Here is a 24,317-nt window from a genome sequence, read left to right on the forward strand (position 1 = left end):
CAAGTCATTCTCTCCTTTTATTGGAATGCTATTCTATCCTGTGATTTTTCTCTCTGCCATAGAAATGTTGAAATCAGGTCAAATACTGGAAAGAAAAGATGGCATTGTAAACCCTGGATATTAAAAAAAAAAAACAAACCAATCAATCAAATAAGCAAAAAAAACCAAACCAAACAAACAACCTTGGAGTTAAAAAAAATAAAGTCGGTTCCAGCTCTTCCTGGGTTTTACTTTTAAACATTCTCACCTTGAGGCTTCAGCATTCTAGCCTGTAAACAGGAATACCTTCCCATCTCAGAGAAGTGTTGTAAGAAGCTTAACCGATTCATGGTCACAGGATGCTGGGACATGGCAATACATATGTGGATGTGGAGTTAGAGAGGTTGAGGGAGCTGGGCCTGTTTAGCCTGGAGGAGAGGAGGCTCAGGGGTGATCTTATTACTGTCTACAACTACCCAAAGGGGCATTGTAGCCAGGTGGGGGGTGGCCTCTTCTCCCAGACAAGCAGCAACAGAACAAGGGGACACAGTCTCAAGTTGTGCCAGGGTAGGTATAGGCTGGATGTTAGGAAGAAGTTCTTCACAGAGAGCAGTGCACATTTGTGTATGTCGATGGGTGGAGGTATAGACTGGTTGAATTTTTGTGTATGCCTCCTGCTTTTTTCTTTTTCCGATGTTGCTGTCTTGCTAAAACACAAAGACTCTTACAGAGACCAACTTGCATGTGACTGAAACATGTTTTCTTGGCATATACTTCTTGCTTAAGTACCAACGTTAGAAAGTTTTGGTATTTGATAAATGTAGCACAATATAGGCTCAAACCCAGCTCTCACTAACAGTGTCACATTACCATACCTTTCACAGCAATCTGTAATTGAAATAGGAAGCCATACTTCACCTAGACATTCCTCTCCCTCCCTGATTTTCCTGGTGAAAATAATAGTTGCTAAACTACACTTTGATTGTTTTGTTTTGGTTGGTTTATTCTATTTTATCTTATTTTATCTAAATCAAAACAGATCTTCTTTCTTTTGTGCTGCCAACACCCTCCAAAAGAGTGGTTGCATGTTCTAGAAGAAGCTCTTGGTTAGGCTGCCTCCCACATCCATGCCCACATCAATGGCACCTTTTGTTTACAGGACTTGTGAGCTGACTGCCATACCTCATACTTCTATTTAGTTTTTGCAAGCATTGTCCTTTCCTCTGGCTTTGGGAGACAGAAATTTCATGGTACTCTATCACAGGCTGCTCAACAATGTGACATTTGGAAACTTCTCACAATGGTGGCAGGCTTACAGCAGGATAACCATCTGCTCTGGTCTCACCCACCACTTCCCTTTTACTTTGCATCCCACACACATGTTAACGGGCCTCAGGCACCTCTCATTCCTTTCCAAACCAACCAGCTAGAGCTTGCCCTTCTGCAAAAAAAAAGAAAAGAAAATCAAAATGAAAACAGAAGACCTTCTAGTTCACAATTAAGCTCAGAACTCTTGATCATCATCATCACCATCAAATCATACAATGCTTAAAGCTGGAAGGGGCCTTTAAAGTTCATCTAGTCCAAGCCCCTCACCGTGAACAAGGACATCTTTAACTAGATCAGGTTGGTCAGTGCCCCACCCAGCCTGACTGTGAGTGCTTCCAGGGATGGGACATCTACCATCTCTCTGGGCACCCTGTTCTAGTGTTTCAAAATTTGTCTAAACCCCTCCTCTTTCAGTTTAAAGTCATTACCCTTTGCCCTGTAGCAAAGGCCTTACTAAAAACTGTCCCCATCTTTCTCACAGGCTCCCTTTAAGTACTGAAAGGCCACAATAAGGTCTCCTCAGAGCCTTCTCCAGGCTGAACAACCCCAACTCTCCCAGCCCATCCTCACAGGAGAGATGTGCCAGCCCTCTGACCATTTCTGTGGCACTTTCCTGCTCCAAGAGGTTAGCATCCTTCTTATACTGAGGGCTTAAGAAAAATACTATTGCTATATTAATATTTATACTATATCATCAAATAGATTTATCTATTTCCATTTGAGTGGACAAATCAACACAACAGATACTATATTTTCCATTAAAAAGTAAATCTAAATGTTTATATTTAATACTTATCTTTACATGCCCTTTCCAAACATGATTTTTCAGTGTCTTGGTTATGTCTTGTTTCTTGTCCTGCTCTGACACAACACCTTCTGCTATTAATTCTTCCCCAATCCTTCACGCACGCCAGAGGTTACAGCATCCCGCTGTCAAACCCTGTTGGAACAAGAAACTAACTTATCAACTAAAGATTACAGAAATCCCCATTTTGATTTCACAACATGAACCCACTAGAACTTTACTGCAAAGACTTGTCTGCTTTGAATACAAAACAACGAAGATGTCATCCAAAGGGCAAAATGTCATCTTTGTCATATTTAGTAAACATAACTTCAGCCACTGAATCTGTACATCTATCTATAGACACAAACAGACAGTCAGGGGTGTGAGTGCACATAATATGGAAATTGCAACTGCCTTCCATTTTCAGGGTCTTCACATCTGTGATATTTTCACTCACCCTGCCCCTTTTGTCTGCCTTTTATTTAGAGACAATAAAAGAATGGACCTGCTTGGCTTTGGTAAGTAGGTCACTGCTTTCTGCTACTAATAAGAAAAAGATAGATGACAGTTGGACTTCATGATCTCAGAGTTCTTTTCCAACCTTAATGATTCTATGAAAACCAAAGTATCACTGCACTGCTCAGCACAAGCACTCACTAGCTTTTCCACCTCCTTAAAATAAAACACATCCACAGGAGGCATGTCCTTGTAGAAAAAGGTTGAAACAGTTTTGCTTACTTTGCCAGTAAGGAAGTATGTTATCACTGTAAACAATTTCATAGAATCATAGAATCAACCAGGTTGGAAGAGACCTCCAAGATCATCCAGTCCAACCTAGCACCCAGCCCTAGCCAGTCAACTAGACCATGGCACCAAGTGCCTCAGCCAGGATTTTCTTGAACACCTCCACGGACGGTGCCTCCACCACCTCCCTGGGCAGCCCATTCCAATGGGAAATCACTCTCTCTGTGAAGAACTTCCTCCTAATATCCAGCCTATACCTACCCTGGCACAACTTGAGACTGTGTCCCCTTGTTCTGTTGCTGGTTGCCTGGGAGAAGAGAGCAACCCCCACCTGGCGACAATGTCCCTTCAGGTAGTTGTAGACAGTGATGAGGTCACCCCTGAGCCTCCTCATTTTGTTATATAATAGCTGACAAATGATAAGTTAGGTTTCTATTCTGATATTATTCATCTCCTTTCAATGCAATTTAACAGGTGGAAATGAGAAGAAAGCACCTCCTTGGTACCAGGCAACTCTGCCCAGTCACCAGCCTATGCTCTAGGGACCAGGCTTTGGTCCTACACTGCTTGTAGTGACAGTTCTTCTCCCTTCCTCCAAACCTATATAGATGCCTGGAGACTGCTTCAGTACGGGGTCCCATCTAAGAGCTCAAAGTATTTGCAACAGTTGTATCTCTTGAAAACTGTGGTTTCATATCTCACTGTCCCATTATACTGACTTCCACTAAGCCAACTTTTCCTTGTACATATAAGCAATTTTTAAGTTATGTGTTTATTGGTTTGAGTTAATGAGCACTATAAAGAATGCATCATGCTCCTCCACAAAGAAGCTTGTTTTAGAGGCAGTAATGGGTGCCAGTACTCTCCCTCCTGCCTCTGAGACACAGCTCACACTCATGTGTTCTTGTACTAAGTCTACTAGCCAACTCAGGATTTATGTTATCCCTAGTGGAGTTTTGTCGGGCATAACACATTGTATGGGCTTATGTTTGTTGTTACTGGTTTGCTGCAATTTTCTTTTACTACTCCTGTCACCCTTGAATTAATTTATATTTATTTTAGGCTTTAAGTGTCTAAAAATCCCTTTAGAAAACAAACACACATGGAACTCATAGCAATAGAAACCGTGACGACTTCATACATAGTATATTAACACAAACCCTATGAGGAGAGGCTGAGGGAGCTGGGGTTGTTTAGCCTGGAGAAGAGGAGGCTCAGGGGGGACTTCATTGCTGTCTACAACTACCTGAAGGGAGGCTGTAGCCAGGTGGGGGTCGATCTCTTCTCCCAGGAAACCAGCAACAGAACAAGGGGACACAGTCTCAAGTTGTGCTGGGGAAGTATAGGCTGGATGTTAGGAGGAAGTTCTTCACAGAGAGTGATTTCCCATTGGAATGGGCTGCCCAGGGAGGTGGTGGAGGCACCGTCCCTGGGGGTCTTCAGGAAAAGCCTGGATGAGGCACTTAGTGCCATGGTCTGGTTGACTGGCTAGGGCTGGGTGCTAGGTTGGACTGGATGATCTTGGATGTCTCTTCCAACCTGGTTCTATGATTCTATGATTCTATAGCTGGCCTAATAAAACACAAATCACATCCACTGGCAATACTTAGGAAATGCCTTACATCACTCAAAAGCTCGTTCATATTCAGGGAGCCTGGTTTGGGGTTCAGGCTTGTTGAACTCTTGTCCTCAGTGTAAACCAGAAATGGGCTCCATGTGTTGACACCACCTTTTCTCTTGACTCTTTTCTGGCAATTGGACACGTCACCATTGTTTCTTCATCACTGGTATGAAGAAGTTATGTGGCATAATGGGGTCTCTCATGTTGGTTTTTATTAGAAAATTGGAACATACTGGATAAAAGGAATTTTATGCCATTAGCATTATTGGAGACTTCTTGATGAAATTTCACATCCTCCCACAAATTGACCTGATCTAAACAAAGGCTCCAGAAAGGATTTATATTTGGAAGAGGGAAGGGGAGAGTAATTTTTCACTGAAAATAGTCTGAATCAAAACATGTTTTCTATTTTTTTTTTACTGCAGTTTCTGATTTTTCTGACAGATTCTTTTTCATCACCATTCCCTTTCTACATCAATATAGAATAAGATTTCACACATGCATTAGTAACATCTTTTAACAGAGATGCATGACCATCCGTCGTTCATGCTGAGGTGCCCTGAGATCTTTGTAGAAGGCTTGCATCCTATTTGCTTTTTATCCTCCCAGGTTTCTCTTCTCATTAATACATACACTGTACAATTTTGATTTATTTTGATTACTTTGACATTAAGTGAAGCCGACACATTTCAAATTCTGTTGCTTTTGAAAAGAAAAATGCAGGCTGTACCAAAGGCCCCACCTCATCTATGTCAGTGCTATCTTAAGAGAAGGCCCAGAGCGTTCTTCCACATGGGTTTCCCAAGCAGAAGGGATTGCACAGGTACCACAAAAGATTTGGGCTTTGTGCTCTGGGTTCAGTTCCTGATGATGATGATAAGAAATCTTAGGGTTTTTTAGCCCAGGAACTAAAAAGCTTTCTCATGAACTTAGGTCCATCTGGGGAAGCTCCACACACTGCTGCAGGAGCTCTTTGACCTTTGGGAGAAGCAGAAATGCAAAACCTCATCTCTTCTTCTAAATGACACCGTTTCAGTAGGGATTTTTTGGTGTGATTTTTCTGTATAATCAAAATTTATGTGTGTGAAGACAGTAGGATATTTGGGGTGCTACTTTTTTTGAGATAAATTACCTGTCAGGGACATCCTAGAGCAACCTAGAGCTATTTATAGTCTGTCTGCCTGCAGCAGTTCCTGTTTGTGAGCTCCCTCTTCTGCCTGCCCACATGTGGGTTCAAGTCAAGAGGTTTATCAGCCTCTACAGAATTTTAACACCAAAGAGCAATATAAGGAAATATGTCACAAGCATTTAGTGATAGTATGATGGGTGCTTTATCCTCAAGATAGATATCTATTACACCTTAACATGATATCCTTAAATCAGCTAACAGATGTGCAAAGACAGCTTCACGGTAAAGGAACTGGTCTTCCTGTGTAAGGTATTTCACTCCCTTAACTGATGTCTGAATCCCAGGGATCCAGAGGTCTTTTCCAAAAGTAAACTTGTTCTTTTCAAAGATAATCTTTCAAATGGAACAAGACATAAAAAGCAAATTCAGTTGTGCAAAGAATCTCTTCTCATTTCTCCTCTGCAACCTCTTGTAATGACAAATACAATAGCTAATGGGGCTTGCTGCCTCCCAGGTGCTTGGTGCTCCATTGTAGGAACTCAAACTTCACAGAAAACAGACCCTCTGATCCCTCATCCCCCCCTCATCCATTTTTATGATCTACAGCAGTATTTAATGAACAGAGAGCTGTGATGTACTGTAGGCTGGGGCAGGAGTTTTGGTGCTTTTACTCAGTGCATTTAACGCAACAGATCACTCATGGAGGACAGGGGCATGCTCTGACCAGGAGTTCGCACATTGCCTGGTTTGCCACAGACAGAATGCTGCTGCTTAGTCAAGCAATTTCCTTTTGCTGCTCTTTTGCTGCTGTCTACAGCTATTTTCAGTCACCATTTTGGTTTCTAATGAAAAGAAATTCCATTGACCTGTAATCAAGACAGGTGCAGAGGTGATGATGACAGTTCAGAGTTTCCTGTCCTTGAAATCTCCAGTTTTTACATTCTGACATCAGTGTGCAAATTGTAGTTTGCATCACTAAGCAGCAAGTTCCAGATCTAAATGTGCTGAGGGTATTTGGCATGTGCCCAGGAAGGAAGGAAAGAAAGGAAGGACTTGCACTGAAAGGCAAATCCTACTTTGACTTTTGTTTTGGGATTGGGCAAGGAAGACAAATGAACTACTACTCATCAGAATTCAGAATAACTGACTCAAGTCCTGTTACCTGGCAAACATTTTACCAACAGCTCAAAAATCTATTTGACAAATTCATGGAGAAAATGTACAATCATGCCTGTAAGTGTGACAGCAGACACAGTTTTTAGCTGAGAGATCTTCCTCTGCACTTCAGAACCTGAAAATAAACAACCACTCCATAGTGGCTTAGATGTTTTTATACCTCCTACCTGTGTGTCTACTATTGGTTGGTTTTAGGCAGACTCACAGAATGCTAGGCATTGGAAGGGACCTCTACAGATCACTGAGTCCAATTCTCCTGCCAAAGCAGGATCATATCCAGGCAGGTTTTGAAAGTATCCAGAGAAGGAGACTCCACGACCTCTCTGGGCAGCTTACTTCAGTGCTTCATCACCCTCACAGTTAAGAAACATTTCCTTGTGTCGAAGTGGAACCTCCTCTATTCTAGGTTGTAGCTGTTGCTCCTTGACCTTTCACTGGGCACCACCGAAAAGAGACCATCACCTTTATCTTGACACCCACCCCTCAGATATTTATAGACATTGGTAGCATCACCTCTCAGCCTTCTTAGTCTCAAGCTGTGCCAGGGTAGGTATAGGCTGGATGTTATGAGGAAGTTCTTCACAGAGAGAGTGATTTCCCATTGGAATGGGCTGCCCAGGGAGGTGGTGGAGGCACTGTCCCTGGGGGTCTTCAAGAAAAGCCTGGCTGAGGCACCTAGTGCCATGGTCTAGTTGACTGGCTAGGGCTGGGTGCTAGGTTGGACTGGATGATCTTGGAGGTCTCTTCCAACCTGGTTGATGCTATGATTCTATGATTCTAAACAGAAGACACCAGCCTAGGGATGGTTGCTTTGGACAGCCTATGTGCAATATATATATTTTGTTTATGCTTGTTGCATTATATTTGAAGAAATGTATCATGGAGACACAAAGTCTGTATTAGATTAAACTAAACACTAAAATTATACTAGGTAGGTTATTTTTTCATACAAATTTTGTCACAAGAGTTTTCTTGAAGAAGGTATAGATTTGAGGTTACCTGCCACTTTTACTCATCTTCAGGACAGTACAGATAACAGGATTGGCTTTATAGCAGTGTCAAAATGCAGTCTGAGTGGAGTTCTGGTCTCTGACCCAACAGCTCTGGGTTTCCCTCATCGGATATGCCCCCTGTAATTACGGGTGGACAAGTGACAGTAAAGGACAGCTTGCAATTTATTGGTACAAAGCATATTCATCTGTTCTCTGAGAGGTTTATCCTAAAACACTGGAACAAACTGACAATTCAGTTGTGAAGAAAACATGCACTGGGATGTGTGGAGAATCATAATAGAATCATAGAATGGCCTGGGTTGGAAGTGCCCTCTGAAGTAAGCGGGGGCATTCTCAATCAGATCAGGCTGCCCAGGGCCCTGTCGAGCTTCACTTTGACTATCTCCAGGGATGGGGCCCCAGTCACCTCCCTGGGCAACCTGTTGCAGTGTTCTACCACCCTCAAAGTAAAGAACCTGTTCCTAACATCCAATCTAAATCTGATCTTCTCTACCCTGAAGCCATTGCCCCTCGTCCTATCAGCACAGGCGTATGAGTACCAAGTTACTATCTGAACGCAAGAGACCTGGTTTGGTTTGGTGCCAGCCTCCCCCGCTCTAGCGCCGAGCCCCAGCGCTATAGAAAAGCCGTGCCCTCCGCCCAGGCTGCGCGCCCGTAGAGCCCGTGTCCCCGTCACATCTGCCATCTGACGGGCAGGTAACGCGGGGCTGGGCTGCTGCCCCGCCGCGAGGTGTGTCCCTCTGCTGCGCTTGGCGGTGACTTGGCGAGCGATTGGGCAGGGCGGGCGAGCGGCTCCCCGGCCCCCTGCTGTGCTCCTCGGCGCCGCGCTCCCGCAGTAGCAGAGCCTTCCCCGCCCGCCCCGCTGCGCGCCGCTCCCCACCACTCCGCTCCACCCGGCCCGGCCCGGCCCCAGCCGCTGCAGCCTCATCATGCCGCATCCCGCGGCGCGCCTCGGGGCCGTCCTGCTGATCGTGGTGCTGGCGGCGGACTCTTCGCAGAGTGAGTACTGCAGCGGGGAGTCGGGGCGCAGGGGTGCCCGTCCCTCCGCACACACAGCCAAGCATCCCCCATCGCCCGCTGTGTGTGGGGGGCGAGAGCTACCAGGGCTGCCATGGAGGCGTGGAGGGGGGCGATGCGCAGCTTCACGGTTGCGGTAGGGAAGAAGGCGGCGGCAGCTGCAGCGGGGGATGCCTGTGCGGCGGCGGGGCGCCGGTGTGAGGGGCCGCGGCGAGGCTGAGGAGACCCGCGGGCGGGGCGCTGGACAAGGAGCGGACCCGGTGCCCCACGGCGGGGTGGCTGGTGCTCCCTGCCCGGGCGGTGTAGGGATTGTGTGCGTGTGTGCAGGGCTTAGCCGCTCACAGCTGCCTCTTCTTCCCCCTCCCCCTCTCCTCCTCGTCCCCGGCTGCTGCCCCGGCGATCGGCGGCCCAGCCGTGCTGCTGCGCGCCCCGGAGGCTGCCCAGTTCCTGCGGCAGCGGCAGCGGCGAGCCTACCAGATCTTCGAGGAGACCAAGCAAGGGCACCTAGAGAGGGAGTGCGTGGAGGAGCACTGCAGCAAGGAGGAGGCCCGGGAGGTGTTTGAGAACGACCCCGAGACGGTAAGGGCACAGAGGTTTGGGCGGATTGCTGAGGGCTGCCCTCTCACTCGCCCTCCAGCTGAGTGCTAGCTACGTGCGCAGCTGGGGAAGCCCTGGGAGAAAGAACCAGAACCATTAGGTGAATAACTGGAAGACACATGACATAAGTAGCACTCAGCGTTCACAGAAGCCGGCCGGTGAGAAATGCCTTGGTTGAGGGTGATATGGGTGAGCGGCCCAGCCTGCTGACATGGCTGCTTTCTCCAGAGCGTGGAAGGGTCCTGTTCACGGCTGGTGTAAATCCATGAAGTAAGACCAGTGTGACATAATGCTACGACTTCTGTGTCTGGGCAGCTTACCATCCCTCTTTCCTTCAGCCTCCTATCCAAGCTGCCTTTAAAATCCCCTTTAATATTGTGGCATATGTCAGAATAGGGTTCTCAGAAGAAGTATGGCACAAACACACTTTAATCCTATTGGACCATATTCTGCTTGGTCAGCATTTTGGAGGAGGTTCATGACCTGTCACTATGACAGCAGCAGAGCATCTGTGGGAGTGTAATATTGCGGTACTTCTGATGCAGAGCATGGATTTGTGCAATTACAACCTGCACGGTGCTCATGAGGCTGACCTTTCTGGTCTTAAGGCTGACTTTTATTTCAATCTTCTTCCCGCTTTGGACAGCCTGTGGATGGAGTTGTGTTGCTTTGCTAAGCTTGGCTTGCTCTTCTCCTCTCTACCCTCTTTTGTATAGACTGTTCTCATTTCAGAGATTGTCTGGCATTGATTTAGTAGTGGGAAGTGGATTTTCTCGGTGTTCAGACTGAATCTTGATATTGCACAGCATGTTCCCGTTAATGGTATGATGCTCTAGGGAGAAGATAGGGCAGAGAGAGAGAGGGGAAAAGTGTGCATGTGCACACAGAGACACACACACCACAGGCAAGGGAGGGACTGATTTGAAGAGATGTTTTATGCTTCAGACAAGTCTTGACATATGTGCTTCATTAGCAGGCTCAGGGCTGGATATACAGTGCAGTAGCTTGTTGTCAGGCATAGTAGGTACAGCAAAAACCCTGTGATGCTGGCTTTTCTTTTTGACGAGCTTTAACTTAGTGTTTAATATGAAGTGCTTGCCTAGGCAGTACATGTGACCTCTTATGCATACATATAGTCACGTATACATGCAGCAATGTTTGCTTCTGTCCTCTAAAATGGAGCTAATACAGAATATGGATAATTGTAGTGTAGTGAAAGTGGCTGGCACAACTGTTCCCATATTCAGGTTGAATAACGTGACTTTAAGTGCAGCATAAGCATTCGCCATATGGCAGCAAATGCAGGAAGAAATATCTCCAATGTGATTTTGTAGCATTCTGGGAAAAAAGGTGATCTGAGGTCACCAGTTTTGCTAACTGGCTTCTGGCCAAGAAAGCAGTCAGAGGCGATGCATTGGTAGATCAGTTTTGAGGGCAGCAGGGTAAATGTGTCAGGAGTTTTTAACAATATTTGGTACTTACTTTTATATTGGAAAAAAATAGAGTTCTTCCACTGTAATGAAGAGTGAAATCATTTTGGTTTAAAATCTTTTTATGTGTAATGCAAGTTCTCTAAGATCCATTTACACCATTGAAGCATGTTTTTGCATGACAACACAAACTTTCTGTCATTGCACATAGCTTTAATATGTTTGGTACATTTAATTTATTACTGCACTTGGGTCTCTGTCTAGTTCTGATAACCTGTGAAGACGTATCAGTAAGGCTAGATGAGCTTTTAGTGTCCGTGCCCCCTTGCTTGCTTTACTTGTGCTTCTGCACCAAAGTACTGTATTTTATAGTATTTCAGGTCTGCAGTGACCTTTTTTGACACAAACCTCCCAGGAGTTGTGAACTTGTGTACTGCATGCATTATGTTCTGCTCCTTGCTGTTACTTCACTTCAATTTAACAGGGAAACAAATATGCTACTGCATGACATGGGCATTTATGGCCTTTCCTATCCATTTCACTATCAGTGTATGATGTGAAGGCAGCTGCTGCTGTTCAGTAGCAGTTTTCTAATGCATGGTGTCAGAGATCATGTATGTAGGCTGTTACTACACTACACTTTGGTATCCTGCAGTGCTTTGTAAGGCATAGGTAACTACTTGTCCAACAGAATCTGAGGATTTGATGGGTGCGGTATTTTCCTCAATTTTATCTGACTTTATCATTTTACATCTCCTTTATATGCACCTGAGCTAATGGAAATGTTTCTTAAGTGCTAGAAAATTATCATGCTGTCATTTCACTGATGTGGCACTGTATGTCCTGTCCTGGTGACTGACAGGAGAGGAAAGCTAGCTGAGATACAGCGTGTGTCAGGAAAGATGAAAATGATTGATAAACAGTGCCTAGCAGTTTGAGGAATTAAAGTAACTGTAGTCGTGCTTCAGCATAATGTCAGGCTGCACCTGATCCATGCTGGTAAGGTGAAGGTTCTCTGTTATCAGGGAACTGTAGAGATTGCTGCTGACAGCTGATAATTCCTTGTAATACAGGCAGGCTGAAAATTCTGTCTTGCATCAGGACACTACTGACCTGTGCTGTTTCATGTCCCAGGTTTTATGCTTTAAAGCACCAGATGAGCATGAATTGTAGGCATCTGGCTATTTACTGTCACATGGGAACCATGTTATTGCATCCTTGACAAGTGAAGGTTAGTTTGAGATTAGCCGTTTCTTTCTTTGACCTGAAGGAAGGCTTGCCAATGCGAGTGTGAAGCTGTTGTCTCTCTTCACAGTCCCCATCCATCAGATGATTTAATGAAATGTATGAGTCTTCCTTGCAAAGCTTGCCATTACTAACTCTGCTATGGTTGTGTGAAGGGAATTTTAAGGCCCAGTTTCATAGCCTCTGACTTAAAGATGTTCTGGGGCTTTGCTTTAACTGATTCGATCAGTCCACTCCAGAGTTAGGTGAACCAAGGCTATAGTGTAGCTTGCATAGAATCATAGAATCAACCAGGTTGGAAGAGACCTCCAAGATCATCCAGGCCAACCTAGCACCCAGCCCTAGCCAGTCAACTAGACCATGGCACCGAGTGCCTCATCCAGGCTTTTCTTGAACACCTCCAGGGATGGTGCCTCCACCACCTCCCTGGGCAGCCCATTCCAATGCCAATCACTCTCTCTGGCAAGAACTTCCTCCTAACATCCAGCCTATACTTTCCCCGGCTCAACTTGAGACTGTGTCCCCTTGTTCTATTGCTGGTTGCCTGGGAAAAGAGGCCACCCCCCACCTGGCTACAATGTCCCTTCAGGTAGTTGTAGACAGCAATGAGGTCACTCCTGAGCCTCCTCTTCTCCAGGCTAAACAACTCCAGCTCCCTCAGCCTCTCCTCATAGGGTTTGTGTTCCAGGCCCCTCACCAGCTTTGTTGCCCTTCTCTGGACACATTCCAGCACCTCAACATCTCTCTTGAATTGAGGGGCCCAGAACTGGACACAGTACTCAAGATGTGGCCTGACCAGCGCTGAGTACAGGGGAAGAGTAACCTCCTTCCCAGGTAAAATGATAGTTTGAACCAGCCAATTATAACATCTATCCCAGAGTAACGTATTATGGAAAGATAACTATTATCTGGACAGATGGATAAACGGACATGAAATGTTATGTACCTATAGCAGAGCACCCTTTTCCCATGCCTTCTGTTAGTTCAGTGGTCAGCTGGAAAGCAACACCTGCGGGCAATCAGCAGGAGAGACTTTGTCTCTGCAACCTGAGTGCGGGTGTTGCCACACGTGCGATTACTTACATCAGCTGCTGAGAATAGTGCCTTAGGCGGGGCTAAGTAGCCATTCATTTGCAGGCCAGCACAGCTTTTGTCTTCTTTTATGTTACGGAAAATATAAATATCAGCTTGCTGAGACGGGAGGAAGGAAGATAAATTGAAACATTTTTAGTTTGGGATTTTTTTTTTTTTAATAGGCAGAAAACACCCCTCTCTTTTATGACTATACATGGTAAAAACAAGTGTGAGCCTGGGTTAATGAGTCCTGCAGCCTCTCTTTTTAAATGAATACTGCAGTACTGTAGAATCCTGGGATGGTTTCTCTTTTATAATTTAATTTATGCTAGAAGTACCAAACAGAAAAAGGGAAAGATAATGTGGTGGGGAAAAAAATAAAGATGGAAAACATATTCTTGGGAGGTATGTGGGCTGTTTCTAAATGTGATCTGTTAAAAAAAAAACAAAAAACAAACCTAAATGTGATAGATGGGATGAAGTTGCAAAATATCTTGGTTGTAGAGATAAGGATGTTATCTTATTTAAAATGTTGATGAGGCTTTATAAAAAGCTCTACTGGAGAAATATTTGACCTTGGTATGCAGGCAAGGTATTACAGCTTGTTAACTGACTGATAAACTGCTCTGGAATTTGGTTGACCTGTTCTAAAAATGTGGTCATCCAAGCATGTAAAACAAAAGGCAGAAGGGAGTGTAGTTGTTGATGTTCTTGAAAACATTGGATTTCACTGAAGAAAGGATACAGCAAAAAAAAACCAAACCAGGATCCTTGTGCAAGGAGGTTTTCTGCTTTGAAGGGCTCTTCACAGGGTGCTTAAATGCAGCCTCTTACCTTTTGGTACTTTATCAGTCCAGTGTCTGTCACTGCACATCTTGCTTGCTGCTGTTACTGTTGAAGAATTACTGGTCTTTTTGCAGGTCACAGCTGAAATTGCTGAGTACTTTAAAGAAGTGTTAGGCTCACCAGAGATACTGTCGTGAGTCAGCCTGGCCACCTGTGTTTACTGTTTATGGATTAGTCCCTGGAGAGAGTACCATGGAAAGCCAGCTGGTTTTCATAAGCTTGTAGAATGAACACAACATTCACAGGCATGCACACGAAAAGTTTTTTTGCTTCTTGAGCATCTTGCATCAAAACTCCTATTAAAAATTATGGCTTGTCAGGTACACAGAGAGTCACAGAGCAACCCAAGCTGAAAGGGTTTCAGAAGGTCTCTATTCCATTCATTTAGTCCAGTCTCCTGCTCATGGAGAGGACAGCAGTGAGACCAGGCCAGGCTTTCCAGGGCTTTTTGCATTCATGTCTTGAAAATTACTGATCATAGCAAAACATCTAGCAATGCCAGCATTCTTTCTGTTAGGCTGAGTTTATCAAGAAGCTGAAACGCAGATGAAGCAATGTATGGCATGTGATAATGGTCAGTATGGTTGTGCCTCATTATGTTACTGGTTCATTGGTTTTCTTTCTGTATTTGTTTCATTATGTCACTTGGTCACAATAACACAGATGAGCTGCATGCATGGACTAGAGTCATCCAGATTTTACACTGATCTGTTGGGAAAGGTTCTCAGCAGACAGTATTTAGGTCTTGTTTCTATGAATAGCAAGGTAGACACATGTTTGTAAATGCTGATGAGAAAAGCATAGAGGTATGTAAGGGGAGGAGAGGAGTTACTGGGAGAGTTAAGCAGTATAGAATTTCTTTGAGTAATTTAGTGAATGTTGGTGTAGTCTAGACATGAAAAATACTGATACCATCTTTAAGTACAGATGTCATCATCCCTGTATAGAATATTCCTTTCTAGATTCAGGCAAAAATGTGGATTTATTTGCTGTGAAAATTCTACTGTTCTGTTACAGCATTTTGGCAGAGTGTGGAGGAAGGTCTAGATTTATGGCTGATAGAAATTTGTGTATATCTTCTTGTTGGTGCAGCATTCATTTGAGAGTGGGAAAGAGTTGACAGCACTCTGAGCTGGTGATTTAATCTCCTCAGACTTGGTATATGGAAGGATAGATTCCCAAGCACAATGGTACCTGCTTAATAGATTTCAAGAAAGGAAAGGAAGATTTAGACTTTTGTCCAGGAATGGCTTGGAGGAAAGAAGAAAATAGAAGAGTTGGAGTGCCCAAATGTATGCCACAGCAGCTTTCTGCTGGGATGAGATCTGAGTGAGCACCAGTTGTTCTGCCCTCCCTTCTATTTACTCCTCCTCTCTGTAGTTTCTTATAAAGGAAACACAGGACAGGAGAGAGTCTTACCAAACTCCAGTGAGTTCAACTGCTTTGGAAGGCAAGCAGACTGGGACTGTGGAGTGGGAAGCCTTTTTCTGCTTGGCGGTACAGGCATAGCATTTGTTTATGGTGGTGGAATTCAGTAGCAGGAGGGTGACAAAAACCTCCTGCTTGCTCTTAGGAGGCAGGCCATATATTTATTATCAAAATGCTGCTGCATCAAAAATTATTGAGAATGGTGAACAAAGTCTGCTGGTTCTAGAAGCAGACACAGCTCCATCAACTTTGCTGAACTCATGTCTACCTGATCTTTATTTGTTTCCACTTGTGTGAGTTTAGCACAGAAGCTCAGCATAGACCTGGAAATATTGAAACACATAATGAAAGTACTATGACACTTGTACAGGAGAAGAAAAAGAACAAGAGAGTACACTGAGGCTGGAAGCTGAAGCCAGGATGGAAGAAGATGCTTAAGATCGTGAATTGGGGCAGGGGGATTATACAAGTATGGACCAAGAAGGAAGATAATGGAAAAAAAAACTGACAAAGTTAGGACAAATAACTTTTTTAGAGCAATATAAATAGGTTTTAACAAGTGTCTGAGAGGGGGAAAAGCCATTAAAAAAAATAGAGAACAGTTTTGTGGCCTACTGGGAATTAATACAGTTTGTTGGTGTAGCTACTTAAGAATCAGATAAGAGAAGCATTTGAATCTAAGTAGTTACTGAATATCAAGCACTTACTTTCCAGTGTTAAGAAGAACAAGGATGGAATTCCCATTGGAGTTTTGGAAGAAACTAAGAAGCAGCATCGCAGTGAGCTTTACTTCCCATCCACTCACATTACTTTCCAGGATTTGGGTTCAGATCTGGGAGCTGAGCAGATCTAGTTTGAGTATGTTCACCTTTCCTGCATAGCAATTTGTCAACTTCATAGAGTGATTTAAGTAAAGAATCTGAAGAAAATTAATCAGGAGAGAAAAAAATACAGTTTTGCAGCTGGATGAGTACCCCTTTTGAGTTCTCCTTGCAGCTTCACAAAAGATTGCACCAACGCAGTGAAAAGGACCACATGGGTTTAGAATGGAGAGGACAGGTGCCAGAAAGGGTTTGTCAGGGCTCACGTTATCAAAGAAATGACCAACCAAGCAAGCCTTGGAGAACTAACTGCATTAAAGTTTTTCAGCAGGTCTCCCTTCTGTAACTTTACCTTCATTGCTGTTTTGTTGTGACATGCTGTTCTAGGAGCTCTCCATATGCACACATGTCTGTGAGGAAGTTTCCTCATTTATTTTGGGTTTTCCTTTTGTTCTCTTGAGCATCAACAGTAGGACCCAGAGGAAGACCAAGGTGGGACTGTGAAGAGGATACCCATGGAGTGGGATAGGTGTTGGTGTTGTCTTCACTCTACACACCTACCAGGACAGAAGAGTGCATAAATGAAGCAGTAAAAGGAGAATGGGTCACGCTAGCACTGTACAAAATCATACACATCTGGAGAGCTACCACATTTGGCTGACTTCTGGAACAGGGAGTCCTTGTTCAATTCCAGAAAATACTTGGGACAGGAGCAGGAAAAAAAAAAAAAGTTATCTTTTATTTATTTATTAATTTATTCTTTAATTAAAGTAATGAACAGGGAAGTATGGGCTCAGATTCTGTCACAAGGGCCTGCTGTTATCTCAGATGTCACTTCCCTGTTCCTTACTTGCCTGTGCCCTCTGAGGCCAAATCTAGCAAAACCTTGAAGTGGCTGACCACTGTTACAGTGAATTGCAACCTTTGCAGGTAAACAAAATCATAACAAACAATATAATTCAATGACAGGAAAGGGAAAATAGAGTATTTCTTCACCTCGGTGGACAAAAAGTTGTGGAGCCTGTGAGACATTGAAAGCATTTAAGTCATGTTGGATGGGATTTTTTGTATGTGTGTGTGTGTATAATCTGTTCTAAGTACAGCCTACGTAATTGCAGAATAACCTCACAATGTAGGATGCTGAAGGGACACAACATTTTACTTAATGCTGTTTTGTGAGATCTTGATTCACTGAATTCCACTGACGTTTCTAAGTGAGTGATAATTTAGCCTCATAGAATCATAGAATCAACCAGGTTGGAAGAGACCTCCAAGATCATCCAGTCCAACCTATCACCCTGCCCTATCCAATCAACTAGACCATGGCACTAAGTGCCTCATCCAGTCTTTTCTTGAAGACCCCCAGGGACGGTGACTCCACCACCTCCCTGGGCAGCCCATTCCAATGCCAATCACTCTCTCTGTGAAGAACTTCTTCCTAACATCCAGCCTATACTTCCCCTGGCACAACTTGAGACTGTGTCCCCTTGTTCTATTGCTGGTTGCCTGGGAGAAGAGGCCACCCCCCACCTGGCTACAATGCCCCTTCAGGTAGTTGTAGACAGCAATAAGATCACCCCTGAGCCTCCTCTTCTCCAGGCTAAACAGGCCCAGCTCCCTCAACCTCTCCTCATAGGATTTGTGCTCCAGGCCTTTCACCAGCTTCGTTGCCCTTCTCTGGACAAACACTTTCCAGCAAGGAAGGATTTGAACAATAAAGACAGAGTGAAGCCCTGTTATCAAATTGAGATCCTCTTCAAATTGCACATTAATACAGCTTGAGGAAAAGTAGCCTTTCAATTCTGAAGAAGTCGAAGGAATCTTAATGCATTTGTGGTTAGATTGCAGTAAGTATAATTTAAGAGTACATGCAACCAATCACTGGAATCACTCTACAGATTTGTGTTGGAGTAGTTGTTCCCTCGCATCAGCTGCATCCACTTAACACCATTACTGTCTAATGAAACTCTGCCTTAGGCTGCACATAGAAATTGTAGCTCTGTGCCCTTTACATCTTCACAGATGTATCTGTGTTTTGCTTGGCTGTGACATACACAATCATTTCTTTTCTTACTTTCTTTCCTTTCGTTGCCTTTTTCCGCCCTATAATTGCACATTATAATTGTTAGTGGGTTTTTCCTCGTTGCAAGGCATCTCAGTAAGCTGTTGGAAAGTAGGACTGCCCCTTGGAAGAGGGCAAAGGAGCCTATGACAATAAAATGGGTTTTGTTTCCAGCCTTTAAGATCTGTAGAGATGCCCAGTCTGTACAAAGTGGGTGATGATGGGTAAGGTGGTCTTAAATGCTTCTTGACTGTAAAGATGAGCAGCTTAGTGGAAGGGGTAGTCACAGTCTTTATGCCCCAGAATAGCTGGATGGTGTGAAGTGGCAAATAGATGCAAAATTGAAAAGCTGCTCTAAGCAGCTGTAACTTTGGTGGTAGGAGATGAGACCTGGAGGCTGCTTTTGCATTGTAAAGGGATCTGCTTGCTTCTCTAAAGCCTCACTTGCCAAACTGAGGAGAGAAGTTCTCTTTGTGCCTTGCAAGAAGAATGCAAGTCTCTCTGAAGTAAAACAGAAAGGCACTAACCTGGCTGATTATAGAATTCCTCACAGTGAGAAAGAAAGCTTGTGCAAGCATCATGGTGTTGATTTTAGCATAACTTCTATAACTAGAGGATTTATGTATTTAATATTCTGAATTACAGGACTGTTTAATTGCACTGTATGAGAAGAAGGTCCAGTCACCCAGCATGAGCCTAGAGCTCAGTGTTAAAAAATACAGAGCACTCCTGAACATTAATGAGGTTTGTGTGCTCAGGTTCTAACAGCTGAACAACTGTCAAACACTGTTAGAACCAGTTATGGCTGGAAGCAACCATCTCTTTGCAAGTGCAGTGCAGGTCTGCAGTGTGGAAGCCTGTGGTGCATTTACAAAAGAGGCAGTCAGGCCATACCAAAGACAGACATTCAGTTCTGAAGGAAAGAGGAATAAGGAGAGGGCATAATGTTGGGAGTTGTTGCTCTCTAAGAGGTAACTAAGAAAGTGTCTTTTAGTAATTAGCACAGGTCTGTGAGATTCTCCAGTGCTAGCAGTGATGCAGTCACAGAATCACAGGGTGATTGAGGTTGGAGGTCATTTGGTCCAACCCCTCTGCTCAAGCAGAACCATCTAGAGACAGTTGCTCAGGAAAGGGGACAGTCTTTCTGTAAATTACATCTTTTATCTGCTGCAGCTCAAACCTTACTTTTATTAGATTTGCATTAGATACAGCGTTGATCAGGCTTGCCGGACCTGCTACTCAAGCAAAACAAAAGCAGTTGGCAGGCCTTTTTGGCTGAGATTTCCAGTGTTGCCACTTAGTTCAAGCAACACTGAGAACATTTTCCTGGTGTAGACAACGTCATTGTTATGTTTTCAGAAGGGCTGTTTTTATGCAGTGGTTCATGCTAACGCCTGATCTGATTTGAGGTTCTTCCATGTTCTCTAAGAATGTAGTGGGACTAATGCACACCCAGAATAATTGCACTTAGGGATTTTATGACCAAGCAAGAGTTTGACCATTGAGTCAAAAATAGATGATGACCCTAGTCACACTGAAAGTTTCCTTTGGCAGGGAAGCTGATGCAGGTACTTCTGCACTTCTCTTGAACTAGGTTAAAATAAGCATACCAGGACCTGCTTGCAGGGACTGGCTTTATGCTGTATTTTCCACACCACTGGAGGAAGGGTGGAGATTTGTAGCTGTAAGGCACTACTTTACTTGAGATCTCTACTGAGTTAAACTGATGGTGGCACATAGTATGTGTTGCATAGCTTGTACTGCATGCCAGTCTGCAGGCCACGGATGTCCTGGTTCTAAGCCCTTGACTAGTGAAGTTGAACCAGACAGACAGAAGATGTGTTGAGTTACAAAAAGGATGGGTGGAAATATATTTAGGTTTTCATGGCAAGAAAGCACAGATATGGGCTGAACCTGCTGAAACTGCTTTCATTAAAGTTGTTCTGTTGAGGAGGTTCATGCTTCTGGAAGGTATTCTCTTCCTCTTGCGTGCACTGGGATGTTATTACTGGACAGATGGGTCAGAGAGCTTGGTGACATCAGTATCTATACAGCAGCTTGTCCAGAGGATGTTTATGTCCTGTGTATTTATTTATAGCTTTTTAAATAAAAGAAAGCTCATTTCTCCTGCTTTTTATTTTCAGCAGTAATTAGGAAATCAAATTCAAAGGGATAGGGCTAACAACATTTACGTGTTGGCTTCTTTTACACTGACTGTGATTTTGGGTGACTTTTGCTACCGTGGCAGTCACAGTTAAATAACCTCCTGCATTCTGATGCTGTGAATACTTTCTGTGAATGGCTTTCTGGATGGTGAGATGTTTAATGACCCGGAAATTGAAGGTGAGAAGTCAGCAAGGTAGTAACAGAATCTTTTCTAACTCCTTCACATGCCTCAAAGCATTTCTCTTGCCATTTTTGTGGATCTGAAAATACGATTGAAGACTTCTGCTGGAGGGAAGATGAGTCTCAGGGTTTTAACAAGGACCTGACCCTGTACAGTGTTTTCATCCTCTGAGACATCTGTGGGTCGTTAGGACATTTGTGGGTCAGCACAAAAGACTGAAAAGGCATTGTAAAGTTGAGTGCTTACATCAGAAATAACACATGTCTGGATAGATTTCTGTCTTTTGGCTGACTAGAAGTACTTCATTCATTGCGCTTCCAGAAGCCTATTATAAGGAAAATTGATTATGGAGAAAAACCACAAAGTTAATCATGCAACAATGAGTAATATTAGAACCTGCCATCACATTGCTTTATTTTAGAGTCAGGTCCTGTTGACCTAGAGAAGTGCTACTGATCAGCAAGTAGTTTTTGTAACAGCAAATAAGGAAGATGGAGAAAGAAGAATTAAATTGCTATTAATAACCTCCTTTTTAAGTCATGAAATGAAGCTTATGGTAGCACAGTGTCTTGGAGTTGTACTTTTCTGCTGTTCAGCTGGCATTGAATCAACAGTCAGTTTGTGTTTGGAAGGTTGTTTGTGCAATGAAAATAACTAGTTACCTTAATCTTTCATTCAAAAGTAAACTTTTGTAGCACTCAATTAATTCATCAGAGGTCAAAGAGAGAGTGAAGTTTTATGCCTTTGCCATCGCTGACTTGGAACAATTAGGCTGGTTGCCCTGGGTACAACAGTTCCTATTTCTTGTCCTTCTTGTTGTTCTTTCAAGTCTCTGGATTTTTCTGTTGTTGGTTAAACACATCTGCACATTCTTGTGACGTATAGTGAATGAAGGGGGATTAATGAAAAAAACAATAATGGGTGTATTTCATCACGTGCTGCTATCTTTTTCTCCTTGAGAGCTGGATAAAGTTCAGTTTGTGGTTATAGCACAGCTGGGCACTCGTCTGAGTACTTACACTGTTTAGATGGTGGACAGTATTTTTTTTACTTGTGTAAAACTAAACTTAAAAAAAAAGAGAGAGGACCATAGGTCAGAAAAAAGGAGAGGGGGAACCATAGTGAGTTCAGAGCTCCTCACTCCCTTAGCCCAAAGAGATAAAAGATGCCAAACTTACTGCCCTCACATCAGAACTGAAAATCAGGCTAAGTGCAAGCTACTTCTGCTTCTTTATTGATGCTCCCATGATTTAGGCTGAATGTTTGCATGGTGCATTTCAGTAACTCGAGCATATTTGCCAGAAGCAATTGGTTTTTCTGATGCAGGACAGCAATGCAATTGATTGCATTCAGAAGTCCAGGTCAAACTGAGTTGCAATGCATGCCTGCCTCCGTTCTATGTACACGCCTGTGTATATGCCTGAACTTAGCCAAACATCTGTACTAAGAAAAGATAAATTCATTTCTTATCTTGCACACTGCGTAGCCCAAATTAATTTTGTAGAGAATCCATACTGTTCCAATCTCACTGCAGATATTTACATGAAAATTGTTCATGTTGTAAGAAGGCTGATTACACCATATGTGAATATTATGTGCATATACTTTCATAATCAGCTGAGAAATTATTTATTTCAATAATAATTAAAAAAAGCACTTATAAAATCCCTAAGTTTTCCTTCGTTGCACACCTCAGTAAAAATTTTAACAGCACTTGAACTAGTGACTTAAACATTATGAAATCCAGTGTGAAGTGAAGTTGGAAAGAAATGTTTTTGCTTGGCCATGAATTTGTGGTCTTCTTTTTTTTCCCCAAGAATGTGGTTTAATGATCAGCTTAGGGCCACTCTCTCACCCTTCCATTTTCCTGCTGTTTTTCTGTGTTGGTGTAAGTGATCATGCGACTGGTAAGCCCCCCCCAGGCTGAATACTTTTCCTACGAGGAGAGGCTGAGGGAGCTGGGATTGTTTAGCCTGGAGAAGAGGAGGCTCAGAGGACACCTTATTGCTGTCTACCACTACCTGAGGGGTGGTTGTGGCCAGGAGGAGGTTGCTCTCTTCTCTCAGGTGGCCAGCACCAGAACGAGAGGACACAGCCTCAGGCTGTGCCAGAGGAAATTTAGGCTGGAGGTGAGGAGAAAGTTCTTCACTGAGAGAGTCATTGGACACTGGAATGGGCTGCCCGGGGAGGTGGTGGAGTCGCCATCCCTGGGGCTGTTCAAGGCAGGATTGGACGTGGCACTTGGTGCCATGGTCTAGCCTTGAGCTCTGTGGTGAAGGGTTGGACTTGATGATCAATGAGGTCTCTTCCAATCCTAATAATACTGTGATACTGTTAGATCCAAATCACGTTAGCAAACAGTTGCTCTTGCAGTATGGCTGCACTTTGTTGACACAGTGTAGGGAACAGTAGCACATGGCTGTGTACCACAAGGAGAGTGGAAGTGCCTTTTGCAGTTTGGTTTTATGCTAATGAGTGTGAATTTTCATCATTCCCTTCTTTGAGCAGACCATCTCCACGATGTGATGGAATGGGTGGTATGGCAGTGAGTGCTGGTAGAGCTGTAGGGTGATTGTAGTAAGAGCAAAAAGTACCCTTTTGTTTTAGTGGTTGCGGTGTTAGGGTCCTGCCTGTGTTGTGCATGCACACAGGGCCTCTGGGGAGACAGTGAGTGACCAAATGATTCTGTACTTTCCCTCTGGAGTTTTGTCTCTAGATCCCTTTTCCACTACGTCATGCCATCATCAGCACCTTTACCTCTTGGATAGTGAGTAAGTGGCTTCATGCTCAGCCACTGCCACTTAGCAGGCTGTGGTTGTGGCTCCTTGAAACTGGAGCTAATGTTTCCTTCCTTTTCAAAAGACAAAATGCAGGTATCACACTGTGCTGCTTCCATCTTGATGTAACAAGAAACTGGGATATTGGTGTTTGGACCCTCTTAAAAACAACTGCCATGCAAGACCCACAAACTAACTGCAACTCTTAAGCAGTATGACAACAGAAGCAAATATCATTCAATAAACCTTTGTTTTTGTTTTTTTTTCCTCCTACAGGAATATTTTTACCCGAGATACTTGGGTGAGTTGCAGCTTTTACTTTCTCTTTGTGTCAGTGCTGACATGTGGTACCTAATACTGGGGCTTGTCACAGCTATGTCACTGCTATGGCAAGTGATGAAAACCTGATTGCACTATACATGCATTACTAACTTTTAAGATAGGCTGTATGTTCCGTATGTAGTTTCGAGATGTGTTTATTACTTATGTATAGATTTGCACACAAATCTGTTGTATGTTTTCTGCATGTTAAAACATTTCTGTTGCCTTTATATTTGTAGCTTGCAGCATTAGTAAATAACTTGAAGTCTTCCAGTTTCTTCCATTTTTAATTAACATAGCTATTCATTTTTTAATAGCGTAGCTATTAGCTAATCTCTCTCTTTTTTAAGTGCTTTTACTGATTGAACCACTGGCTTATTCTATTGACTGCATCATATTGTTTTCTATTTGTGTTGAATACGAAGTACTTAAGATCACAGTTGCCAGCAGTTTGAGAAAACTCTGTGTGCTTTTTAGCATTTTAAAGAGATTTAGTAGTTCAAATTTGAATAACTACTAACATGCTTTTTAGAATCATAGTAGCATCTGGTTAAGTGATCATTCTTTTTGGATG

General features: G+C 43.5%; 1 protein-coding gene across 1 annotated transcript in view; it reads left to right on the forward strand.

Annotated features, from left to right (window-relative positions):
* Window positions 1-8,493: 8,493 nt before the first annotated feature.
* Window positions 8,494-24,317, forward strand: part of GAS6 (growth arrest specific 6) — a 47,462-nt gene continuing 31,638 nt past the window's right edge. Inside the window, exons 1-3 of the mRNA XM_064143683.1 lie at window positions 8,494-8,777; window positions 9,208-9,374; window positions 23,699-23,723. Coding sequence (XP_063999753.1) covers window positions 8,708-8,777; window positions 9,208-9,374; window positions 23,699-23,723 — 262 coding nt within the window. The 5' untranslated portion in view covers window positions 8,494-8,707. The remainder of the gene's footprint in view (window positions 8,778-9,207; window positions 9,375-23,698; window positions 23,724-24,317) is intronic.

This window comes from Pogoniulus pusillus, chromosome 5 (genome assembly GCF_015220805.1).
Source record: "Pogoniulus pusillus isolate bPogPus1 chromosome 5, bPogPus1.pri, whole genome shotgun sequence".
Classification (NCBI taxonomy): Eukaryota; Metazoa; Chordata; class Aves; order Piciformes; family Lybiidae; genus Pogoniulus; species Pogoniulus pusillus.